Source organism: Fistularia commersonii, chromosome 9 (genome assembly GCF_037954325.1).
Source record: "Fistularia commersonii isolate RoL2024-O1a breed Wild chromosome 9, RoL_Fcom_v1.0, whole genome shotgun sequence".
Lineage (NCBI taxonomy): Eukaryota > Metazoa > Chordata > Actinopteri > Syngnathiformes > Fistulariidae > Fistularia > Fistularia commersonii.
In genome coordinates this window covers 33,390-52,281 of record NC_141292.1, presented here as the reverse complement: position 1 = coordinate 52,281, position 18,892 = coordinate 33,390, and the positions used below count along the sequence as shown (strand labels likewise).

Sequence of the window (18,892 nt, the reverse complement as noted above, 5' to 3'; positions counted from 1 at the left end):
GCGGGAAGCGGCTCGACGCCTGTGAGTGAGGTTCTCTGCAGGGCTAGGTCCTCCCATCCAACCATCTTTACATATGTACAGTACACACACACACACACACACACACACACAGTAAAAGGATCAATGGATAAGATCCATTCTCAAGCTTGTGGCGGGGAAAGCGAATTACATCAATCAGTGTGAAACAGCATGGTGTCGCTCTGCAGCAGAACCTGAGTGGAAAAGACACACACTTCTTCTATTCCTTTGACTGCAGTGATGCTGATTAGACGCAATGATGCTAATTGGAAGAATGTGCTGGGCCTTTGGACTCAGGCAGCTTCTCCTGATCAAGAGGCTCCAGGGCACGAGAAGAACCAGAATCCCTGGTGAGGTTACGACACACGGACACCAGTAGTTCAGCTGGAAACACAAATACTGCATTCTTCCCCAGATACCGGTTAAATACAGTAAATATCTGTTGTGTTGTTTTTTATTTCCAACATGACACACACGCGTGTCTCCCATCGTCCACTGGCGCATCCAGCAGCGCTGGCAATTGAAAGATTTGAGATATTACAAAAGTGCTGGCAAATTCATGTGGAAAGAAAAAACACAAAGGAGTGAGCGGACGGACGCGTAGGGTCCCCTGCCCGCGGAGCCTGGCGGCCCTGGCCCTCCTGGCCACGTAATCCCAGCATCTCGCAGGCAGCTTCGCAGGAGGAAGACGGTGCTTTCGAGGCCTTCTCTTTCTAAAAGGCTTTGAAGCTGATCTGAAGCAACGACAATAAAGGCGATTGCGATTCTGATCGTGTTTCTCAAACCGATCGCGTGAGACGTGGGTTTTGTCATTCATTTATGCTGACATGTCGCCGCGGGCCGACTAAGGTACAAAATCTGGATTCAGACGAAGATGGATATCCAAGTTTGCCATCATTTTAAAGCTTCCGCCACTGTTGTAGCGCAGTACACCGCCACCTGGTGGTGGAGTACGAGCTCGGGATGCTGGTCTTTGGTGGAACTTGAAAAGGAAATGTATCCTTTATTAATCTCCGTGAGGAATTCTTTCTCCGCAATGAAGCCATCATGGATGAACCATGAGCAGCAGGCTGCTAGGGGAGCAGCGAGGGCTTCGGTGTGTCGCTCAACAACACTTGGGCACGCTAGGGGGAGCCGGGAATCGACCAGGACTGTCCACTTCCAAAGACGATCGCTCGACCTCCTGCGCCGCGCCGACCCATAATGTTTTGCCTCTTGATAACAATATTCGAAAATTCTCAAAGAGCACCAACAAATACTAAAAGCGCTCTGTAACGCTGTGGTACTCTGTGATACGCTACTTCCCAGGATTGGAGGTAGATGTTGCCACAAAAGCAAATACCTTGAATCTTCTTCTTCTTCTTCTTCTTCTTCTTCTTCTTTCGCCTTTTCCCATCAGGTGTCGCCACAGCGAGTCAACTTTCTCCATCTAACCCTATTCCCTGTATCCTCCTCTCTCACACCAACTACCTTCATATCCTCTCTCACGATGTCCATAAATCTTCTCTTTGGTCTTAATACCTTGAATACTGCTTTGATAAACGGTGTGGGGCTCCTACCATCAAGCCGCAGTGTCACCTATCAGGACTTCAGATCTAAGCTGATTTTATCACAGTCTGTTTGAGAGTCAGGCATTTTATCTGGAGAGATTTTCCGTTCTTTCAAAATCATCGTCTTTAAAGGCTGAGCCAAGCAGACCCACCATGTCACTGCGATGCGCTGAGAAAACGAACCGTGTTGGTTCAAAACTCCACCTGGGCTGCCTCCTCCGCTCCTCCACAAACTCAGATCTGAAGGCTTCCCTGCAGATCATCCCCCTCAGGATGGACTATCCAGGATTCTACACAAATGTGGATATTCCTGATCCTGAGCGGTTCAGGCTTTGCGCTGTGTCGTCTGGACCTGCGTCCACCCTCAGCTGCTGCCTGGAGGCTTCCCAAGGACACCCTCCCCTTCCATCATGAAAAGCAGCGTCAGAAAAATGAATCTGATAAATGGAATAGGTAATTGAGCTAATTGATTTTGCTAATTGAGCGAACATAAATAGCGACCGCTTTGAAAGGCCACTAGAGATGATTTGAAACTCACCCTTGATAGGTCATTATCCTTCATTCATTCGTCACTTTCTACAAAACTTATGGTGCACTCAGGGTCAGGGGGTGTCTGAACCAGCCGTCACTGGTCGAGAGGAGGGGTTCACCCTCTCATTGTGTCCCTGCAGTCCTGGATAGTGGACTATGGCACCTCGATGGCGCGTCAGACAGGGTGGTCTGCAACACCGGGGTGTCGCAAGGGACTCTTCCTCTTCACCCTCTACGCCTGATTCTAGACACAGCACGGAGTCCTGCTATCTCCAGAAGTCTTCTGATGACTCCGTGCGGTTGCGTGCGTCAGAGGGGGTGATGAGTCAGAACATCGGGTTGCTCCTGGACTCCTTTGTCTCTTGGTGCGAGCAGAACCATCTGCAGCTCAAAGATTTTAGCCAAGAAGCTGATCGTTGATTCAATCGCCTCCTAACTGGACTCTCGGACAATGGTATTGGAGAGGAGGACGCTGTCCAACACGAGGGCAATTCTCTACAACACCTCTCACCCACTTCGTGACATGCTGACCAACTGCAGGAGCTCATGAGCAGCAGACCGATTCCACCGAGGTGAGGTCCGTCTTGCCTGTGACCATGGGACTGCAGAAGCCAGGCCAGTGATAACGCCACACTATCTCACCCTCTTTACTTGTTCCTGCTCATCCCTTCCTCTTTATTTCTTTTGTGTCTTTCTCCAGGATCAGTGAAGTATTTCTGATCCACCCTCTCATTCCCGCACTAGGAGTCATCGATCTGATCACGTTTATTTTGTGTTGGTTGGCTCGTACGCCCTTGCTGTCCACGGGTCGGGGCTCCCGGGCTTCCTTGTTTTTTTTACATCCAAGAGTGTAATGTTGATCTATGAGCAAAACCCAGAGAGCAGTGTCAGACATGGTTTATGGAGGGAGGAAACAAAATCTCAAAGTTGTCGTTGAGACAAACCTTTCTTCGATCAGCATTGATGCGTTATAATCTTTAATTAACCTGTAATAAAACATCTCCGTTTTCTTCTAATCGCAGACCTTCTCCCTTGGACCGAGCCATAAAACCTTCCTCTGGAGCGGCTTTCTCACCTTTTTTATCGCACGGTGATATCATGGTCAGACAGAAGAAGCAAAAATAATAAATAAAGATCTGGCCCGTCTGGAATCAACCAGCCAGCGTTTGATCCAAACACACCGTTGGCTTCGCTCCAGGGATCGATTCTCCTTCAACTCAATATTGATCGCCCCCATTTGGATATTTCAAGCCCCCATTTGTAACGAACGCCATGATCACTTCTCGCTACACACATGCACGCGCACACACACACACACACACACGCACACACACACACACACACACACACACACACACGCACACACCATTGCAGCTCGGGCGTTAGGCCATGAGCAGTAAAAGCAGCTTGGTCACGGCGAGGCGGAGGTGCGGTGCATTAGGTGGTCTTTAGCAGGAGATGAGAAGCACAGAAGGCCTGAGGGTCAATCATCATGATTATGTCAGCTATCAGGTAACAACACACTACCAAGCACCTCCAGGAGACGTCTAACAACCATTAGTCGTGTGCAACACTGATGTCCATCTGAAGAAGTCATTTATGAGTCAGAGTAACTTTCAAAAAAGAGTTCTGAGGTTCTTAGTCCAGGCTGGATTCTAATCCAGTGATCGTGAATCGATGGAAGCTGTGCACACGGTGTCTCACCTGGCAATCACCGGTGACACGTCCAAACACTCATTCTCATTCACACCTACAGATGACTGAGTTTGGAAAGAGTTTACCCTTTTCAAATCCACTGGGTGACTGGTTTCCTTCCGGGTGTCCTCTCCATGTTCTTCATCTTCCTCCACAGTCCAATAACAGCGACTAGATCCACTGACAGGTTACCAGGCCAGGTGAAGTAGCCTTTCCACCCAGCACCGCGACTCCAGACCCACATCATCTCCAGACCCACACCATCACCAGACCCACACAATCACCAGAAACACACCATCTCCAGACCCACACCATCACCAGTAACAGACCATCCAAGTCAGCGGTCACTGGTGGTCGTGTGTGACTGTTCTCCTTCTTAGTCCTTGTGGGTCTTCTGACATTGGAAGAGCCCAATCTTGGAACGGACTGCGCTTGTGCGGCATGTGCAGAGGAATGTGCTGCTTGTGTCGAGGCTGTTTGGTGAACCCTCTCTCTTTCCTATAGAGCGGCACCCTCATGGACAGAACATCTCCGAGTCGTCCTGGTTTTAGCCGTGTCTTCACAAACCTGGGGGTCCATGTGGCACAAGTTCAATAAAGGTCAGGACTTGTTTTGGGGGGCGGGTGTCAGACATACGGACAGCATGTCCGATCTATCTGACTTGACAATGCTACAAGGGCACTGTCTTCTGCAAACTGCAGCGCCACGGTGGACACCATGGTGGTTTTACCTGGAGCCCTGAATCATTTGACGGTGAAGAGCTGCCCATCACTTCTGTCCAGCATTCTGATTCCCTGAGGTAGAGGTTGATCTGTAAGCTGGAGAAAGGCTGTGATGACAATTGAAAATAACATGCGGGGATGCACTGTATGTGTGTGTGTGCGCGCACACATACAGTGCATCCCCGAGGCTGCAGAGGAATGAGGGAACAGATCATGAATGAATAAATGTTCCGACGTCCCTCAGGCCTTCCATCAGCCTTTGCTATCAATAATTAAAGTTTCTTCATTCCTTTTTTCTGGTTTTGCAGGTGAACCAGCCATTACATGTCTGAAAGGATCCACCTCTACTTGGTTTTTTGTTCTTTTTCTTCAGCCCCTTCATTTCAAACCAGTTCTATTGACTTGGCTCTTGATCTTATGCGTTTACTCGCAACTGCTGCTTCGACACCTCTGCTGGGAAGGCGTCTGCGCTCGTGCACGTGCTGCTTGCTCACGTGCGTGAAATGGCGTGCACCCCTCCTGCTGAGGTGTTTTAAAAAGCTGCAGTTCAAATAATGTGGCGGCAGTCTTGTTTGCGTACGACATTTCAAAGAGGGCAACAACCTGACGGTCTTTACAGAAAAAACAAACAAACCCAACGTTACTGATTAGCAACAAAGACAAAAGCTCTCAGGTGAAATATATAATATACAAGATTAGAAAGATTCACAAGTCCAGAATATTGAAAGTACGCTCAAGAAGAGAGGTGAATGAAATTCATCCTTTTCATTACATTATTACATTACATTTGGCAGACGCTTTTATCCAAAGCGACTTACAATAGAGGACATAGGGACTGCAAATACACTTGCAAATACACGATGCACAGGAAGATGATCCTTAGTGTGTTTCCATTGATGACATTATCTAGAACAATCACTTAACAAAACAATACAGTATAATGAATAAATGTAATTATTTTGATTGTTTTGATTACATTCTGCTGAATAATTAAATTGACAAACTGTATACAATCACGGTTCTGCAGGAGCATTCTAAAAGCTTTCAATAAGAAAAAGTTAGTTTATTAAACGAGAGCAGCCTGCAGCCACAAAATGGGTTTGAGTAAACCCATTTCAACAGATAGCATTTTTCCATACTGTTGAAATCAAGATTAAATGATATGAATACATAAATGAATAAGAAGTGACTGGAGGGAAATAACAAATCACTAAATAAAACAACAAAAGCTCGTGAAAAGATGGGGTTAAAACTGATGAGCGAAAGTCAAGCAATGACACGAGCTAAAAGTGTTAATGTGACAATGGCTGATGACTACTACTTGGTTTTAGATATAAAAATAAAAATTAATGCCAGGTTGGATGATATATAGAGGGATCACATGACTACAAACCATGATTTTGTTTGATCGCTTTGCAATTCTAATTAGGGACTTCAGCTGGAGCTTCAGATTTACATGTGGTCCAATTAACAATTCCTCTGGTTCGGTTGCAGAATGTGGTGAGAGAAAATGCTCAGCAACAGTGAAGACACAGCTCTGGCATAGAAATGCACAGTAAAACGATTGATAATCATCTTTTCTCCAAGCTACGACCTCCGTCGCATCAAACACACGTAAATCCCATCTTTTAATTGTCCCAGTTTTGTTCACGGTTGATAGAGTTCCTGTGACTCCACATTTGTACATAATGCAATTACAAACTTAATTTCATCACGAGCGGCACTGAGAGAACTACAACCATGAGTTTTAGACACAAGCTGAACTGGCGGGTCGGTTCACATTTTGACATATAATTCCAAGATAAAACTTGAAACGGACAGACATTCCTCTATTTTTAAACAAATGTACCGACTTAAACCTCAACACAATGTCTGAAACAAGTCACTGAACATCACATTTCCCCTAACTATACCTGAGCAGATTCCCAAGTGATGTTGAGAAACATGCCTGCGAGACCAGGCTCGGGGAAAACAACCTCCCGCTCAGCGTCGGAGGCAGGAAACGGAACCCTCACGATGTTTGCACAATGGCGGCCTTCAAAAGAGCAAATGCGTTTCTTTTTCAATGTATAATGCTGATGAAGGCACTGAGGGAAGAGGCCGCACGGTCATTTTAGGCCGCCGCGGAGGCCCGTCCGGGTCCGAGTTCGGATCCGGCAGCCATATGCCTCACCCGGAAACACACTCTGGGTTCCCGCCTCAGGAGTTCTACCTGAAAACAGGAGTATTCAGTATAAAAAGAAATCGTTAGATTGTAAAAGCTTGGTCGGCAGCGGTCTCATATTGGTTGCTCAACCTCTGAAGGGTAATGGTCACTTGTGATTATATTGTAGTGTTTTAGTCAGAGAAACACCCGGGGGAGGGTGAAACGTCTGTTTAATGAGCAAGAGCTGTTGTTGGCTACGGCCTGCGATATATATTTTATTCACAAATCTATGTACACGACAAATCTGTTTAGCTAGAGCAAACACAAAAATATACATAGATACAAAAATCAGACAGCCATATAAAGAGTATAACTAAAATACTTTTTATACCGATACTCATACACCCATATATTTAAACTCATTGGCCCAAAATAAAATATGTTCATACTGCCTTCCTATTCTGAAGGCCATTTCACGTGGTGCTGTAGTGATTCGCTTCCTGAGGAAACACCGTGATGTTTGCTTTCCTTTAGTGAATATGACATTTTCCCAAGAGCAACACAAGATGTTCAAAAAGAAACAAAGTCCTTTTCCTTGGTGCGGTTTTCATAGGGGAGAAACGTGTCCTTATCCTGCAGCTGCAGGCAGAATTCAGTCCTTCTCCTGAGGCTTGTACACTTAGCCAAAATAGTTGTGCGTACAAGCGATAGTAAAATAAATGTAAAATGGATTCTGCGTGTATTTCACAGAAACCACAGGAGTCAATTTCCCAGTGTAACATATCTTTTTGATCTTGTTCCGGTTATAAGTGGTAACCACAGTAGATGCTTGGGGCTCTTATTGTGAAACCCTAACAGAGGGCGGAAGTGTGGCGTGCTGGGTGGTTGAGAAATTGACGGCGTGGAAGTGAGTGGGGGAAAAAAATAAAGACGGGAACGTTACCCGGAAAACACTGGAATCTTCGCGTTTATTATTTTGTAGTTTCATTCGGTTGGGCGACTTTCCAGAATAATTTGGCCTCACCAGGGTTTCTTCAGGAAGCGGATCACTACAGCGTCACAAGAAATGGCGTGCATAATAGGAGGGCAGTACAAACGAATTTCATTTTGAAAACAAAAAGGCTTTACAGATTTGGGTGTATGTGTATCAGCATAGAAAGTATTTTAGATATACTCTTTTAATGGTTGTCTGATTTTTGTATCCATTTATATTTTGTGTTTCCCCTGGATAAACAGATTTGTTGTGTGTATAGATTTGTGAAATAAAAAAAAGGAGTTCCACCTGCTTGATGCTTCTTCTCTCCGCGCCCAAGAGCGCTGAGACGTGGACTTCCACCGGGTCGATCTCAGCCCACGGCGACCAAACTGACTTCCAAAAAACATGCTGCTGCTGGTCTTGCAGCGCCGCCTAGTGGACAACAATGGGAGCGTTATGTCTTTGCAGCTCCGGCCTCTTTCTGCCTCTCCATTGTGGTAAATTAAGATTGGCGTTATTCATTTGGGGATTTATTAGTCCTACCACATAAACAAGACTAATAATTATCACAAAAGCTAATATTCTAGTGCTTCAATAAAAAAAAAGTGGACTGGCAGTTACAGGTGGAGTTAGATGTTTTTTTCATTATTATTTATTTTGTGTTTTCATACTTGCAGGAGGAAAGAAAGACCTGAGTCTTTTTCCGGCTGCGGCGCAATGCGATGGACAAACATGACGTTCATTTCAGTGCAATCGGTTTGTTTAACTCTTCTTGTGGTGTGGAAATCAATCATATTTGAATTCACCTTCGACAGTTTGAAATATGATTCTTAAATATAATGTGTTTAAAGGGGGTGTTTTTTTTTTTCTGCCGCTTAGTTTAGTTCAGCATTACCTATTGACAGACGCATGGAGGCTAAGTACATTTTATGTTACATTGTTTTTTTAAAGGTTTTACTGCAACCAAAAGTTCCAGCAGTTAATACAATTCAAATGGAGTCTTTAATGCTTGTTTTAGTTCCACAAAAATCAAGTGAGAGCACTGCTTATGTTGTTTTGTGGCTCTGTTTCATGGGAAAAAGAGCCCTGATAATTGACCTTGAGGCATTTCCTTGTGTGTTAAATATTAACCGCACCGTTTGCAAACGTTTCAACTTATTGTTTCTAAGTGATGAAGAGTGAGTTCATAGAATCGGCCGATTATATCGGCTTGAAAGTGTCCCGGTAAGTTGTTTTGCTCATTTATCACACATTGAAAAATCTCTTTCCCTTTATCCCCCTCCTGTTTGAACGCCATCATTCCCCCGCTCGCACACCTTCATTGACAGCTCCTCCTCCCACCTGGAGGGGATAAAGGGAGGAGGCCCTGCAGGAGCCTCAGTCTCCCAGGAGGATCGCCGGCCCCCGTCGTCACAATGGTCCACGACAATCCAGGGTTCTCCTTTGAGAGGAGCCAGCGCGCCGCCCCGCTCAACAATCCGGCCGACATCTCCGTCATCGTGGTTTACTTCGTGGTGGTGCTGGCCGTCGGAGTCTGGGTGAGTGGACTTGGCGTGCGAAGGGGGTAATGCCAGGGTCAGAAAGGTGGATGCGTTTCAAACGAGGACGGAGAAGGTGGCTGGTAAAATTCCTTTCAACTGGACACGAGAGGGGACTAACATCGAGTCTCATGTGCCTTTTTAAATTCATGAAACAAAGGCGGAGGGGTTGGCGTTGGGCGTCTCATTCAGAGGACAGAGGACCAAAGGGAAGCAACTGGCTTGAATATATCGGCATGTAATGACATGCATTTAAATTCACTATGGGGTTTACAATTATTTACAAATTGTGAATGGAAAAGCTTATTTATAAAAATATGATACATTTTGACATTTGCAGTTTGGTACACATAAATGACCTCAAGAAGGAAATAAAATAGTGAAAGAAAGCCAATCAGAAAGTGGAGACGGGTAGATTTCACTTCCTCATCTTTTGCTAAGTCGTCTTTTACTGTCTCTCTATTTATATGTATATTGATATTTATTGATTGTGTTACTGTTGCTGCTGTGAATCTACACCGCTGCTAAGTCTTTCTTATCTTGTGATTGAGCTCTAAAAAGCACTGCATTAATGACAGAGTTAATAATACTTAGATATACTGTGTCTCCTTGCTTAAATGACTTTCATGGACTCATTTGTACTTGTTGAGCACCATGTAGCTGCAGAATCCTTGTGCATTTGTGTGTGTGTGTGTGTGTGTGTGTGTGTGTGTGTGTGAGTGAGTCTGTCGGGCCTGTGAGGGACCTCACCAAGGGTTTTGCTGCTCTGCTGCAGGCTATGGTCCGAACCAACCGATCCACCGTTGGCGGTTTCTTCCTGGCGGGGCGGAGCATGGTGTGGTGGCCGGTGCGTATCCACGTGAAGGGCAATTAAACACACAGCACGTAAAAGAGCTCTTCTTACAGCTGCAATAAAGATCCGATAAACAATTTCCAAGCAACGGGAAAGGGTTGATGATCCGAACCCCCGAGTCACCGAAGTAGAATTCTAGACTTCTGTCACGAAGGGTCTGTTCTTTTAAACGGACACATAAAGACAGCTCATCTTCTCGCTGCTGCTCTGTGGCTATGAAGATTCAACTGCACTGCCAGGCTGATTCAACCTCGACAGCCCAAGTCCTCGTACGACTTCACAACACCTTCCGCTTCGCTCCGCCTCTCCTCGGAGGACTTGGGTTTGCGCCTCCCCTCGGTGCCCGAACGATGAGGGGTCGTCAGATACGACGACCAGACACCAAACCTCCTCTGCTTATTCAGCCGAAGCTCCCCGCGGATTCACAAGCGTGTATTGACGATTGTTGCTGAAGAAGCTGCTCAAAGGCGCGCTCGTTTGGGGAAGCGGGGACCGAGTCACATGACCCCCATGGACCTTATGTGAGGCTCGGATCCTGCGCTGCGAGGGTCGTCGTGGTGAGAGAAGACACTTTAAAAGTTTGAACAATAACGCGGTCATGAATCAGTTTCATCCCGAGGACCCTTTCAACTGCAATACTTTAAACTCGTGGACAACAGGAAGAGTTTATTCTTGTAAGTATGTATAGCTATTAACCCAAATAATCCCAAATGACCAGGGGAAATGAAGACCAAAAGGTTAATGGGCTGAAGCTCGTGTCGCAGATGAGCCATTTTGAAGTTAAAGGCCATTTGTCAGCAGACACCGCTAATACGTGGAGAGAGCCTGTAACGGCTCACCGAGTCTGTCCATGAGGAAACGCGACCACGCTGACGGTCCGACACATGTTGTCGGTGGTGCTTTTCCTAACTGTTTCATCATGACATCTAAGGTTCCACTGTTGGTGTAAAACACGCTCGAGTGCTGCAGAACTTGATCCACATTTCTCTTTGTAAGCAGATCGGAGCCTCGCTCTTTGCCAGTAACATCGGCAGCGGGCACTTTGTGGGCCTGGCGGGCACAGCAGCAGCGGCAGGCATAGCCATCGGTGGATTCGAGTGGAACGTGAGTGGACGAGCAGCCGCGGTTAGAAGGAGGCTTCAGCACGGACAGATTCTGGTTAGCTGACAGGTTGCTTCTGCTTCCAGGCTCTCATCGTGGTGGTGTTCCTGGGCTGGCTCTTCGTGCCCATCTATATTAAAGCTGGGGTAAAAAAAACGCCCAGGGCATCTTAGCTGTGTGTAGTCACAGAAAACACACACACACACACACACACACACACACACACATTTGAGGCTAAATGACAAGCTTTGCTTTGAATTCAACCTCTGGGTCATTAGATTGCCAGTAAGATGGAGAAACAGGAGTGAAACCCCAGGTGTGTGTCTGTGTGGGTGTGTGTGTCTGTGTGTTTGTTCAGGTGGTCACCATGCCTGAGTATCTGAAGAAAAGGTTTGGAGGTCAGCGCATTCGGATCTATCTCTCAGTGCTGTCCCTCTTTCTGTACGTCTTCACTAAGATCTCAGTGAGTAAACTTTGACCGCGCCCCACCTGGAGGAAACTCAGTTTCAGTTACTGGCATACATGTCTCCTCCACTTCCTCACAGGCAGATATGTTCTCTGGCGCCATCTTCATCAACCAGGCCCTGGGGTTAAACATCTACCTAGCCGTTGTCATCCTGCTACTGATTACTGCTCTGTACACTGTCACAGGTGCCTCCAGTTCGGGGGAATCCACTTACTTACTGCACCAGAAGCCTTAGTAGTTAGCAGGGGTTAAAGTCTTCAAGGAACCACACACACACACACACACACACACACACATACACACATACGTGTGTTTGACAGAAGTATTACGGTGGCGAATCATCCGTGCATGGCGATTGCAGGGAAGGTTTCTCTGTCCATCACAATATGTTCATACTGCTCCGCTGAGGACGGGACCATTCGCTTTACGGTGTCACCTCGTGGTGCGTTCAGACACAGAAGCACAAATAACTTCATGATCAATTCGAAGATACTTTGGTCTTCTGAATGAATGATTTTTAATTCATGTCATATTTGCTGAATTAGAAGATAAAAAAACAATCATCATATAAATCTTTCCGAATTAAAAAAAGAAACAGCATTTCTGCAGGTTGTCGGGTTACACCTGGACCATCGGGGTGTCTGTAGCTCTGTTTTTGTGACCTTATAAACAAAGATTAGTTGCAGCTGCAATGTCTTGATGACTAATATCAGGAGGACACCGAACATGCCAAAATTCTTTTCCCCTGTTTATTTTCTACCAACTGAATGTCAAACTCAACTGCAATCTCAGTGAGTTCCTTCACATTCCCCAGGTGGACTGGCCGCGGTGATCTACACCGACACCCTGCAGACCATCATCATGATCGTCGGGTCCTTTATCCTGATGGGCTTTGGTAAGACGGTATTTTCCTTTCTTTACATCCTTTTACTCACAAAGAGAATCAGAAATCCCTTCTGAGCGTGGATGTCACTTGTGTGGGTGTTCCCAGCTTTCAACAAGGTGGGCAGTTTCCAGAACTTCCAAGATCTCTACATGAAATCCATCCCGACCCAGACGGGGAACATCAGCAGGAGCTGCTACGAACCCCGGGCCGACTCCTTCCATATTTTCCGGGACGCGATCACAGGGGACCTGCCGTGGCCCGGGCTGGTGTTCGGACTCACCATTCAGGCCACGTGGTACTGGTGCGCTGACCAGGTCGGGTGATGGACCCATGTTGTCGACCACCTTAAATGCGCCCGGTACACCCCGTCGCTTTTCCTAATCTGTGCTGAAGAGCAAAGACGGGTTTCAAGGACAACATTAGAACGTTAGGTGTGAAAACAACAAGCCGATCCGTCCGTGAAGAATTTCCATCTTAGTCCTCTGTGCCGTTTGAACTGTTCACGACTGGAAGGGTCCGCCACTCACACCGCTGCCATCACGGCAGCGGCTGACAACGGGCCCCGTGAATAAACCGAGGCACCAGCAAACGGTCCGGACCAGCAGGAATTCATGAAAAGTGTGTCAGATCAGAACGTTGTTGCCGCAACACCAGTTAATAAGCGGCCAAAAATATGGGGGCGGTTACGCCGGCTACGTGTTTTATTTACATCCATTAGTCAGAACCTACAGAGTGCTCAGAGTTGAAGCTGTCCTCTGCAGTGCTGTGATGCTGCTGGACAGGCTACAGATACCAGAGCGCACCCCTTACTGTGCTGCACTACAGAGCAGGAATTGGTTATCATGCAACTGACCAAGCAACCAGAGAAGGGCATCTCTCTTCCTACTTGACTGCAGGATTGTAGCGATCGGGTATGTGTCTCTTTGATGAGACGACTTTTCAGGCCAGATCTTTTTGCCCCCAGTTGTTTAAAAAGGGTCACTGTAAAAATGAAAACAAAATGAAACAATCAGGCTCGTAGAGATTTCCAGTCATGCCGCTGCGTCCGTAAACCCCTGACCTTCTCTTGGTCCTGACACATTGTTTTCCACAGGTGATTGTCCAGCGTTGCCTCTCGGCCAAGAACTTGTCCCATGTCAAGGCCGGCTGTATCCTGTGCGGCTACCTGAAGCTGCTGCCCATGTTCCTGATGGTTTTCCCCGGGATGATCAGCCGGATCCTCTACACTGGTGTGTGCTCAAAGCGTCTAGAAGGTGTCGACTCTGTGCATTTACACCGGGACGGAAGAAAGAAACGCAAAGGTCTGGCAAGCTGTTCACACGGGGAAATAAATTAGCTGGTGCCGACATGAAGGCAATCAAATTGCCTAGATGATTGACAGTGGGAGCAGATGATGGCGACGCGCTGCCCTGTCCTCCTTTAATATTTCACATTTTTTCCCCAGCAGACATACAGTCTTTAGAGTGAAAAACTGCCACGTTTTCAGTAGCATGCAGGTTGCACTTGGAGATCTATTTGAGAGTGTCTAATTTCATGCCTGTTTCCTGGTGACAGGTTCACTGGGGAATGTCAGGACGAGATCCCCACAAACGCTGTAATCAGAACACACCCGTCCACAGATGGAAAGTCCAGAAGGATAAAAAGCAAAAATTCTAGATCTGAAAGTTCCAGGGTCCAAAACTAAGTTACATGAGAAATGAACATCGTTTCACGATACTTTTTCAATTCCAGATATGGTGGCCTGCGTGGAACCAGCAGAATGTGAGAGGTTCTGCGGCACCAGTGTGGGCTGCAGCAACATTGCCTACCCCAAACTGGTGGTGGATTTAATGCCAAACGGTGGGCGAACGCCCGCAATTTTGGATCTCACGTTCGTTTCATTTGCTGTTTTTCAACACGCCGCTGTGCGTATTTCAGGCCTGCGGGGTCTCATGCTTTCCGTGATGCTGGCCTCCCTGATGAGCTCCCTCACCTCCATCTTCAACAGCGCCAGCACTCTCTTCACCATGGACATCTATGCCAAGATCCGCAGCAGAGCCAGCGAAAGGGAGCTCATGATCGCCGGCAGGTAAACCAGGGGTTGATCGTTGCTGCGCGTCTCATTCTTGCAAATCCCACGCGCATGACTTCAATTCAGAATCTGGCCCAGTTTTAGATGATCTGCTGGCACCTGACAAGTGTTTCCAAACAGAAAATCCAATCGGCTGCAACACAATTCTGTCACAGAAGGTCCAAGCAGCGGTTGGTTCTAAATTGGGTGTAGGATTGAATACTGACCTTTCGAAGGCAAGGGACGCACGAACCCTTGCCCGGACATATCGTAGGAGTCCAGACATGTCGTACGGTACACATGGCAAGGTGAACAGGGCCTCGTGTCCAGTTGGAGCGAACAAAACACAAGCGTCTCCGCTGAGGTGGTTGTTGGGCCACTTCTGGTCCTTGTGACTGCATCTCTGGCCGTGTGTTACCGCTACATGCAAACCATGACTGCTGGTTACACTGTTGTGATGGAGCGAACGGAGATCATTCTCTTTGACGCGGTAGGAACGACGGCGTACATGTTTTGAGAGAGTGAGTGGAGCGGGTGTCGGCTATCCGATGTCATGAAACGTGCTAAACAATTTAGAATAGATTGTCGGCGTATGGGATCTTTAACATTCTTACGGTAGAACTCTGTCCACAAACAGGGTGTTCATCTTGATTCTGATTGGCGTGAGCATCGCGTGGATCCCTGTTGTGCAGTCGGCCCAGAGCGGTAAGCTCTTTGACTACATTCAGTCCATCACCAGCTTCCTGACGCCGCCTGTGGCTGCCCTCTTCATGCTCGCCATCTTCTGCAAACGCGTCAACGAGATCGTGAGTTTGCTGATATTAACGCGACGTAATATGAGATGACGCTGACTTTATCTTGACTTGAGCTGTGGCCTCGAAAAACTTAATGCGTGTTGCAAGCGTGTTGAACTTTGAACGGTTGCTGTCACAAGGTCAGATATGGTAATAGTAAATAAGAATGTAATTAACAAAGTTCAAAAAAGGCCAAAGGTCTTATGTGTTTGCAGAGGTTGCAAACGTTCCTGTGATCCAATTGAGCAATCACCGGAGCTATCGTAATCATTGCCGTAACTTTGCTGTCAAATGCAGCCGACAGCAGGGGGGCTCAAGCCGGTGTTTTCTGAGCCGGTCCCGAGCATAGATAAATGCAGAGGGTTGCGCCAGGAAAGGGATCCAAAACCAAGGATGCTAATCAAACGCACGACTCTCTTGGAGACCGCCACCTGTGGTGAAAGAGGACATGAAGTTAGTTGGTGTGTGAGAGGAGGGTATAGAGAATAGGGTTAGATGGAGAACGTCCATCTGTTGTGGCGAACCATGACGGGAGCAGTCGAAAGGAAAAGAAGAAGTTATTACTTTGGTGTCACTGTGCCGGAGGTCACGATTTAATCTCAATCTATTTTCCAATTGATACAGAAATAACAAAAAGTTGTAAGAGTAAAATACCAGTCAGGTGCAGCGGAGCCATGTTTGCTCTCTCTCAGCGAGTCAGACGACAGTCATGAAGCTTTGTGGACTCATTATATTTTTGTCCCTTACTAAAGTAAAAATAAACAACCGTAGTCAGTCTGCATCACATCACCGAGCGTCAGCAACCACTGAAGCTGAGCTATGGTGAAAAAAAAAATAAAAAGAAACAAAAAAAAATTAAAGATTTCATACCAAATTAACCTGTCAAATGAGATAAGGAAATAAAAAGCATGCATGCAAATAATGAACATATAATGATCCATATGTTCCAATTCAATCTCACAACCAATTAACGGTCGTCGCATCCACGGCCGCCCTGGGAGGCGCAACAGACAGGACTCTGAAGTGGTGCACGATACACAACGCAACACACAGATAGATATATTCTGTGTGTGTGTCATTTAGGCACATCATGAGATAACTCCATCCAAGCCGGACTACTCTATGTGATCTGAGTTTTTGGGAAAAAAAAAAAGTAAAATTAACAAAATGCATCTACTCAGTTGTGAATGGAAGCGGGGTGGATGACTGTAAGGGCTCAACATCATTTCTTGCTTGACTAAAACCAAAAAAGCCTTTATTAAGTTACTTTATAAAGTGAATGAATTGAACAGGAGAAAATTTCCACTGCTGGCAAAGCAAAGCAGCCTGGCCTTGATCAACACGTCCATTTCAATTTCATTTAAAAACACCAAAAAGATCGAAATGACTTGTAATGGGCCGAATCTGCAGCATTTTCCCTCCTTCTTTCCTCCGGCAGGGTGCGTTCAGCGGCCTGCTGATCGGCCTGCTGATAGGCCTCTCCAGGATGATTGCGGAGTTCGCCTACGGGACGGGCAGCTGCGTTACGCCCAGTAAGTGCCCCACTATCATATGTGGCGTCCACTACCTCTACTTCTCCATCATCCTCTTCGTCATCTCCTGCATCATCATCCTGGGAGTTTCCCTCATGACCAAACCCATTGACGACAAGCACGTAGGTGGCATCATCCGCCAGATGAAGCCTGATAAAACATGAAATATCCAAAGTGTGACTCAGCTGTTTGGCATTTCTGTCTACCTGTGTTTAGTTGTACCGGCTGTGCTGGAGCCTGAGGAACAGCGAGGAGGAGAGGGTGGACCTGGAAAACGACGAGTGGGCCGAGAACCAAAATTCAGACAGTTTGGATGACGAAGGTGCCCGACACGCGCCAAAACACACAATTCTGCAGGAGAGACCATACCCTACTTTCAATCTTGTTCATTGTAGAGCCGGAGGAGGAGCCGGGCTTCTTCAAGAAGGCCATGATGTGGTTCTGCGGCCTGGAGCAGAAAAAGTCCCCCAAGCTGAGTGCGGAGGAGCAGGCGGAACTGAAGAAGAAGCTGACGGACACCAGCGAGGTGCCACTCTGGAGGAACGTCGTCAACGCCAATGCCCTCATCCTCCTGTGCGTGGCCATTTTCTGCCACGGGTTTTTCGGATAAAGAAGCCGGACTGGTGCCCGTTGATCTTAAGTGATCTTTACTTCCAAAATGACTGCATTTTGTGACTAGCCCGTTATGATATACCACATGTACCCTTCTATAACATCTCTTGAACTTTTTAGAGGACCGATTGTTTGGTAATTCTGCTGGCACTTCATGAATAGCACTGACACACCGGCCTCACACAGCGTTTTCAATTCGCTGCCCGGGGGGACACCGGGCAGACTTTTGACCACATTCATACATTTAATTTCATACAATATCATTTGCCATTTGAGCTCACGTACGGACGAGACTGTTGACCGAGGCTCACTTGACGGGGCGGCTTACCAGTATTTGACGATGACAGCTAATGTACCCATCCTTCAGCTACATAGAAAACCAGTTTATTCGCCGTTGCTTCTCCATGTTTTTTTGAAAGGAAGTGACATACGTGTGACACGTGTGAAATTTTGCTGTAAAAAGGCCTAAAGAGATTAGAAAGCCACCGCATTTACATCTGTCCCATTCGAACTCTAGGAGGGAAGCCTTCTCTTTATGAACACGAGAAGGCCCGCAAAGAAAATCGAGGTCATCCGAAACCAGAAAATGTCTTTAGTTCCACATGTTTCACAAGTAACCACAACAGGATCCTTTTTACTTTTACCATCTCTGTCCAGTAAATTTGAATTAGCATCAGTTTAAGAATCCTCCCGAATCTGACGACTCAGACTGAATACTCGGCCCTGAATTCCTTCCAAGTTTTTTTTTTCGAGGACAAGGCGGGAGGGGAAGGCTTTGTTTCAGTCTTTCGCTGGCCGGTGACGAACGAAAGGAATGAAATGTCAGGATGGGACACGGAAGGGCGATAGTCGAGGCCTCGCCTCCAAAGCCGCTCCTTTCTGTCTGCAAGGTCCCGGCCTCTGATTTATTTGGCTGCCGATTCAAGCGATGATGACTATAAATGCTATTAAAGCCTCGGAGACGAACTTCTTTGCTCCGCCGGTCACGCATCATTAGGTTTCCAGTGCTTTTTTTCACTGTATTTAGCTTGTAAGAAATGCTCAATAATGTTGAAATGAAAATCAAGAAACTGTTGCTGGTTTGTTGGGACATTTGCTGATGTATCCTTTCTCATGATTGAGTTTTCAAATGATGACTTGATTTAGTACCGATTTCATTTCTCTCTTAGTTATTGCTCCATTACATGATGCCGGAAGGGCACGGATTGTCCCTCTCAGTCTTATCGCTCAGGTATTTACGAGTTAACAATAATCTATATTTGGTGCTGACAGTGTCATGACTGACTCAGTGCGGTATCATGAATCCAAAGGTCGCCTTGGTGACGGTTGTTTAGAGCCGCGAGTCTGACGCCCCCTGTCCACGGCTGGACGGCTGTGTTTTGAATTCTCTGTCCGCCATTCAGGCGTTTCCTGTCAAAACAA

At 46.7% G+C, this 18,892-nt stretch overlaps 1 protein-coding gene across 3 annotated transcripts; it reads left to right on the top strand.

Moving 5' to 3' along the window:
• Positions 1-7,646: 7,646 nt before the first annotated feature.
• slc5a1 (solute carrier family 5 member 1) lies at positions 7,647-18,447 on the top strand. Of its 3 annotated transcripts, XM_086151653.1 has the most exons (17): positions 7,647-8,135; positions 8,316-8,394; positions 8,808-8,862; positions 8,967-9,176; positions 9,952-10,023; positions 11,029-11,133; positions 11,217-11,276; positions 11,489-11,593; positions 11,676-11,781; positions 12,411-12,491; positions 12,588-12,796; positions 13,576-13,711; positions 14,214-14,550; positions 15,170-15,338; positions 16,765-16,980; positions 17,075-17,180; positions 17,254-18,447. In XM_086151653.1, exons 4-17 carry the CDS (start codon positions 9,054-9,056, stop codon positions 17,466-17,468), a joined length of 2,040 nt encoding a protein of 679 aa, XP_086007779.1. In that variant the 5' UTR covers positions 7,647-8,135; positions 8,316-8,394; positions 8,808-8,862; positions 8,967-9,053; the 3' UTR covers positions 17,469-18,447. The 3 variants fall into 3 exon arrangements, with proteins under 3 accessions (XP_086007779.1, XP_086007780.1, XP_086007781.1); XM_086151654.1 differs by lacking the exons at positions 7,647-8,135; positions 8,316-8,394 and having other exon boundaries at positions 8,501-8,862; positions 14,214-14,321; positions 14,400-14,550; XM_086151655.1 differs by lacking the exons at positions 7,647-8,135; positions 8,316-8,394; positions 8,808-8,862 and having other exon boundaries at positions 9,108-9,176; positions 9,952-10,703; positions 14,214-14,321; positions 14,400-14,550.
• The last annotated feature ends 445 nt before the right edge of the window (positions 18,448-18,892 follow it).

Coding starts and splice junctions, on each gene's coding strand:
- slc5a1 (XM_086151653.1), top strand. CDS start 9,054: ATGGTCCACGACAATCCAGGGTTCTCCTTTGAGAGGAGCCAGCGCGCC. Junction 11,594..11,675: donor ACGTCTTCACTAAGATCTCA/GTGAGTAAACTT, acceptor ACTTCCTCACAG/GCAGATATGTTCTCTGGCGC. Junction 14,551..15,169: donor GAGCTCATGATCGCCGGCAG/GTAAACCAGGGG, acceptor GTCCACAAACAG/GGTGTTCATCTTGATTCTGA.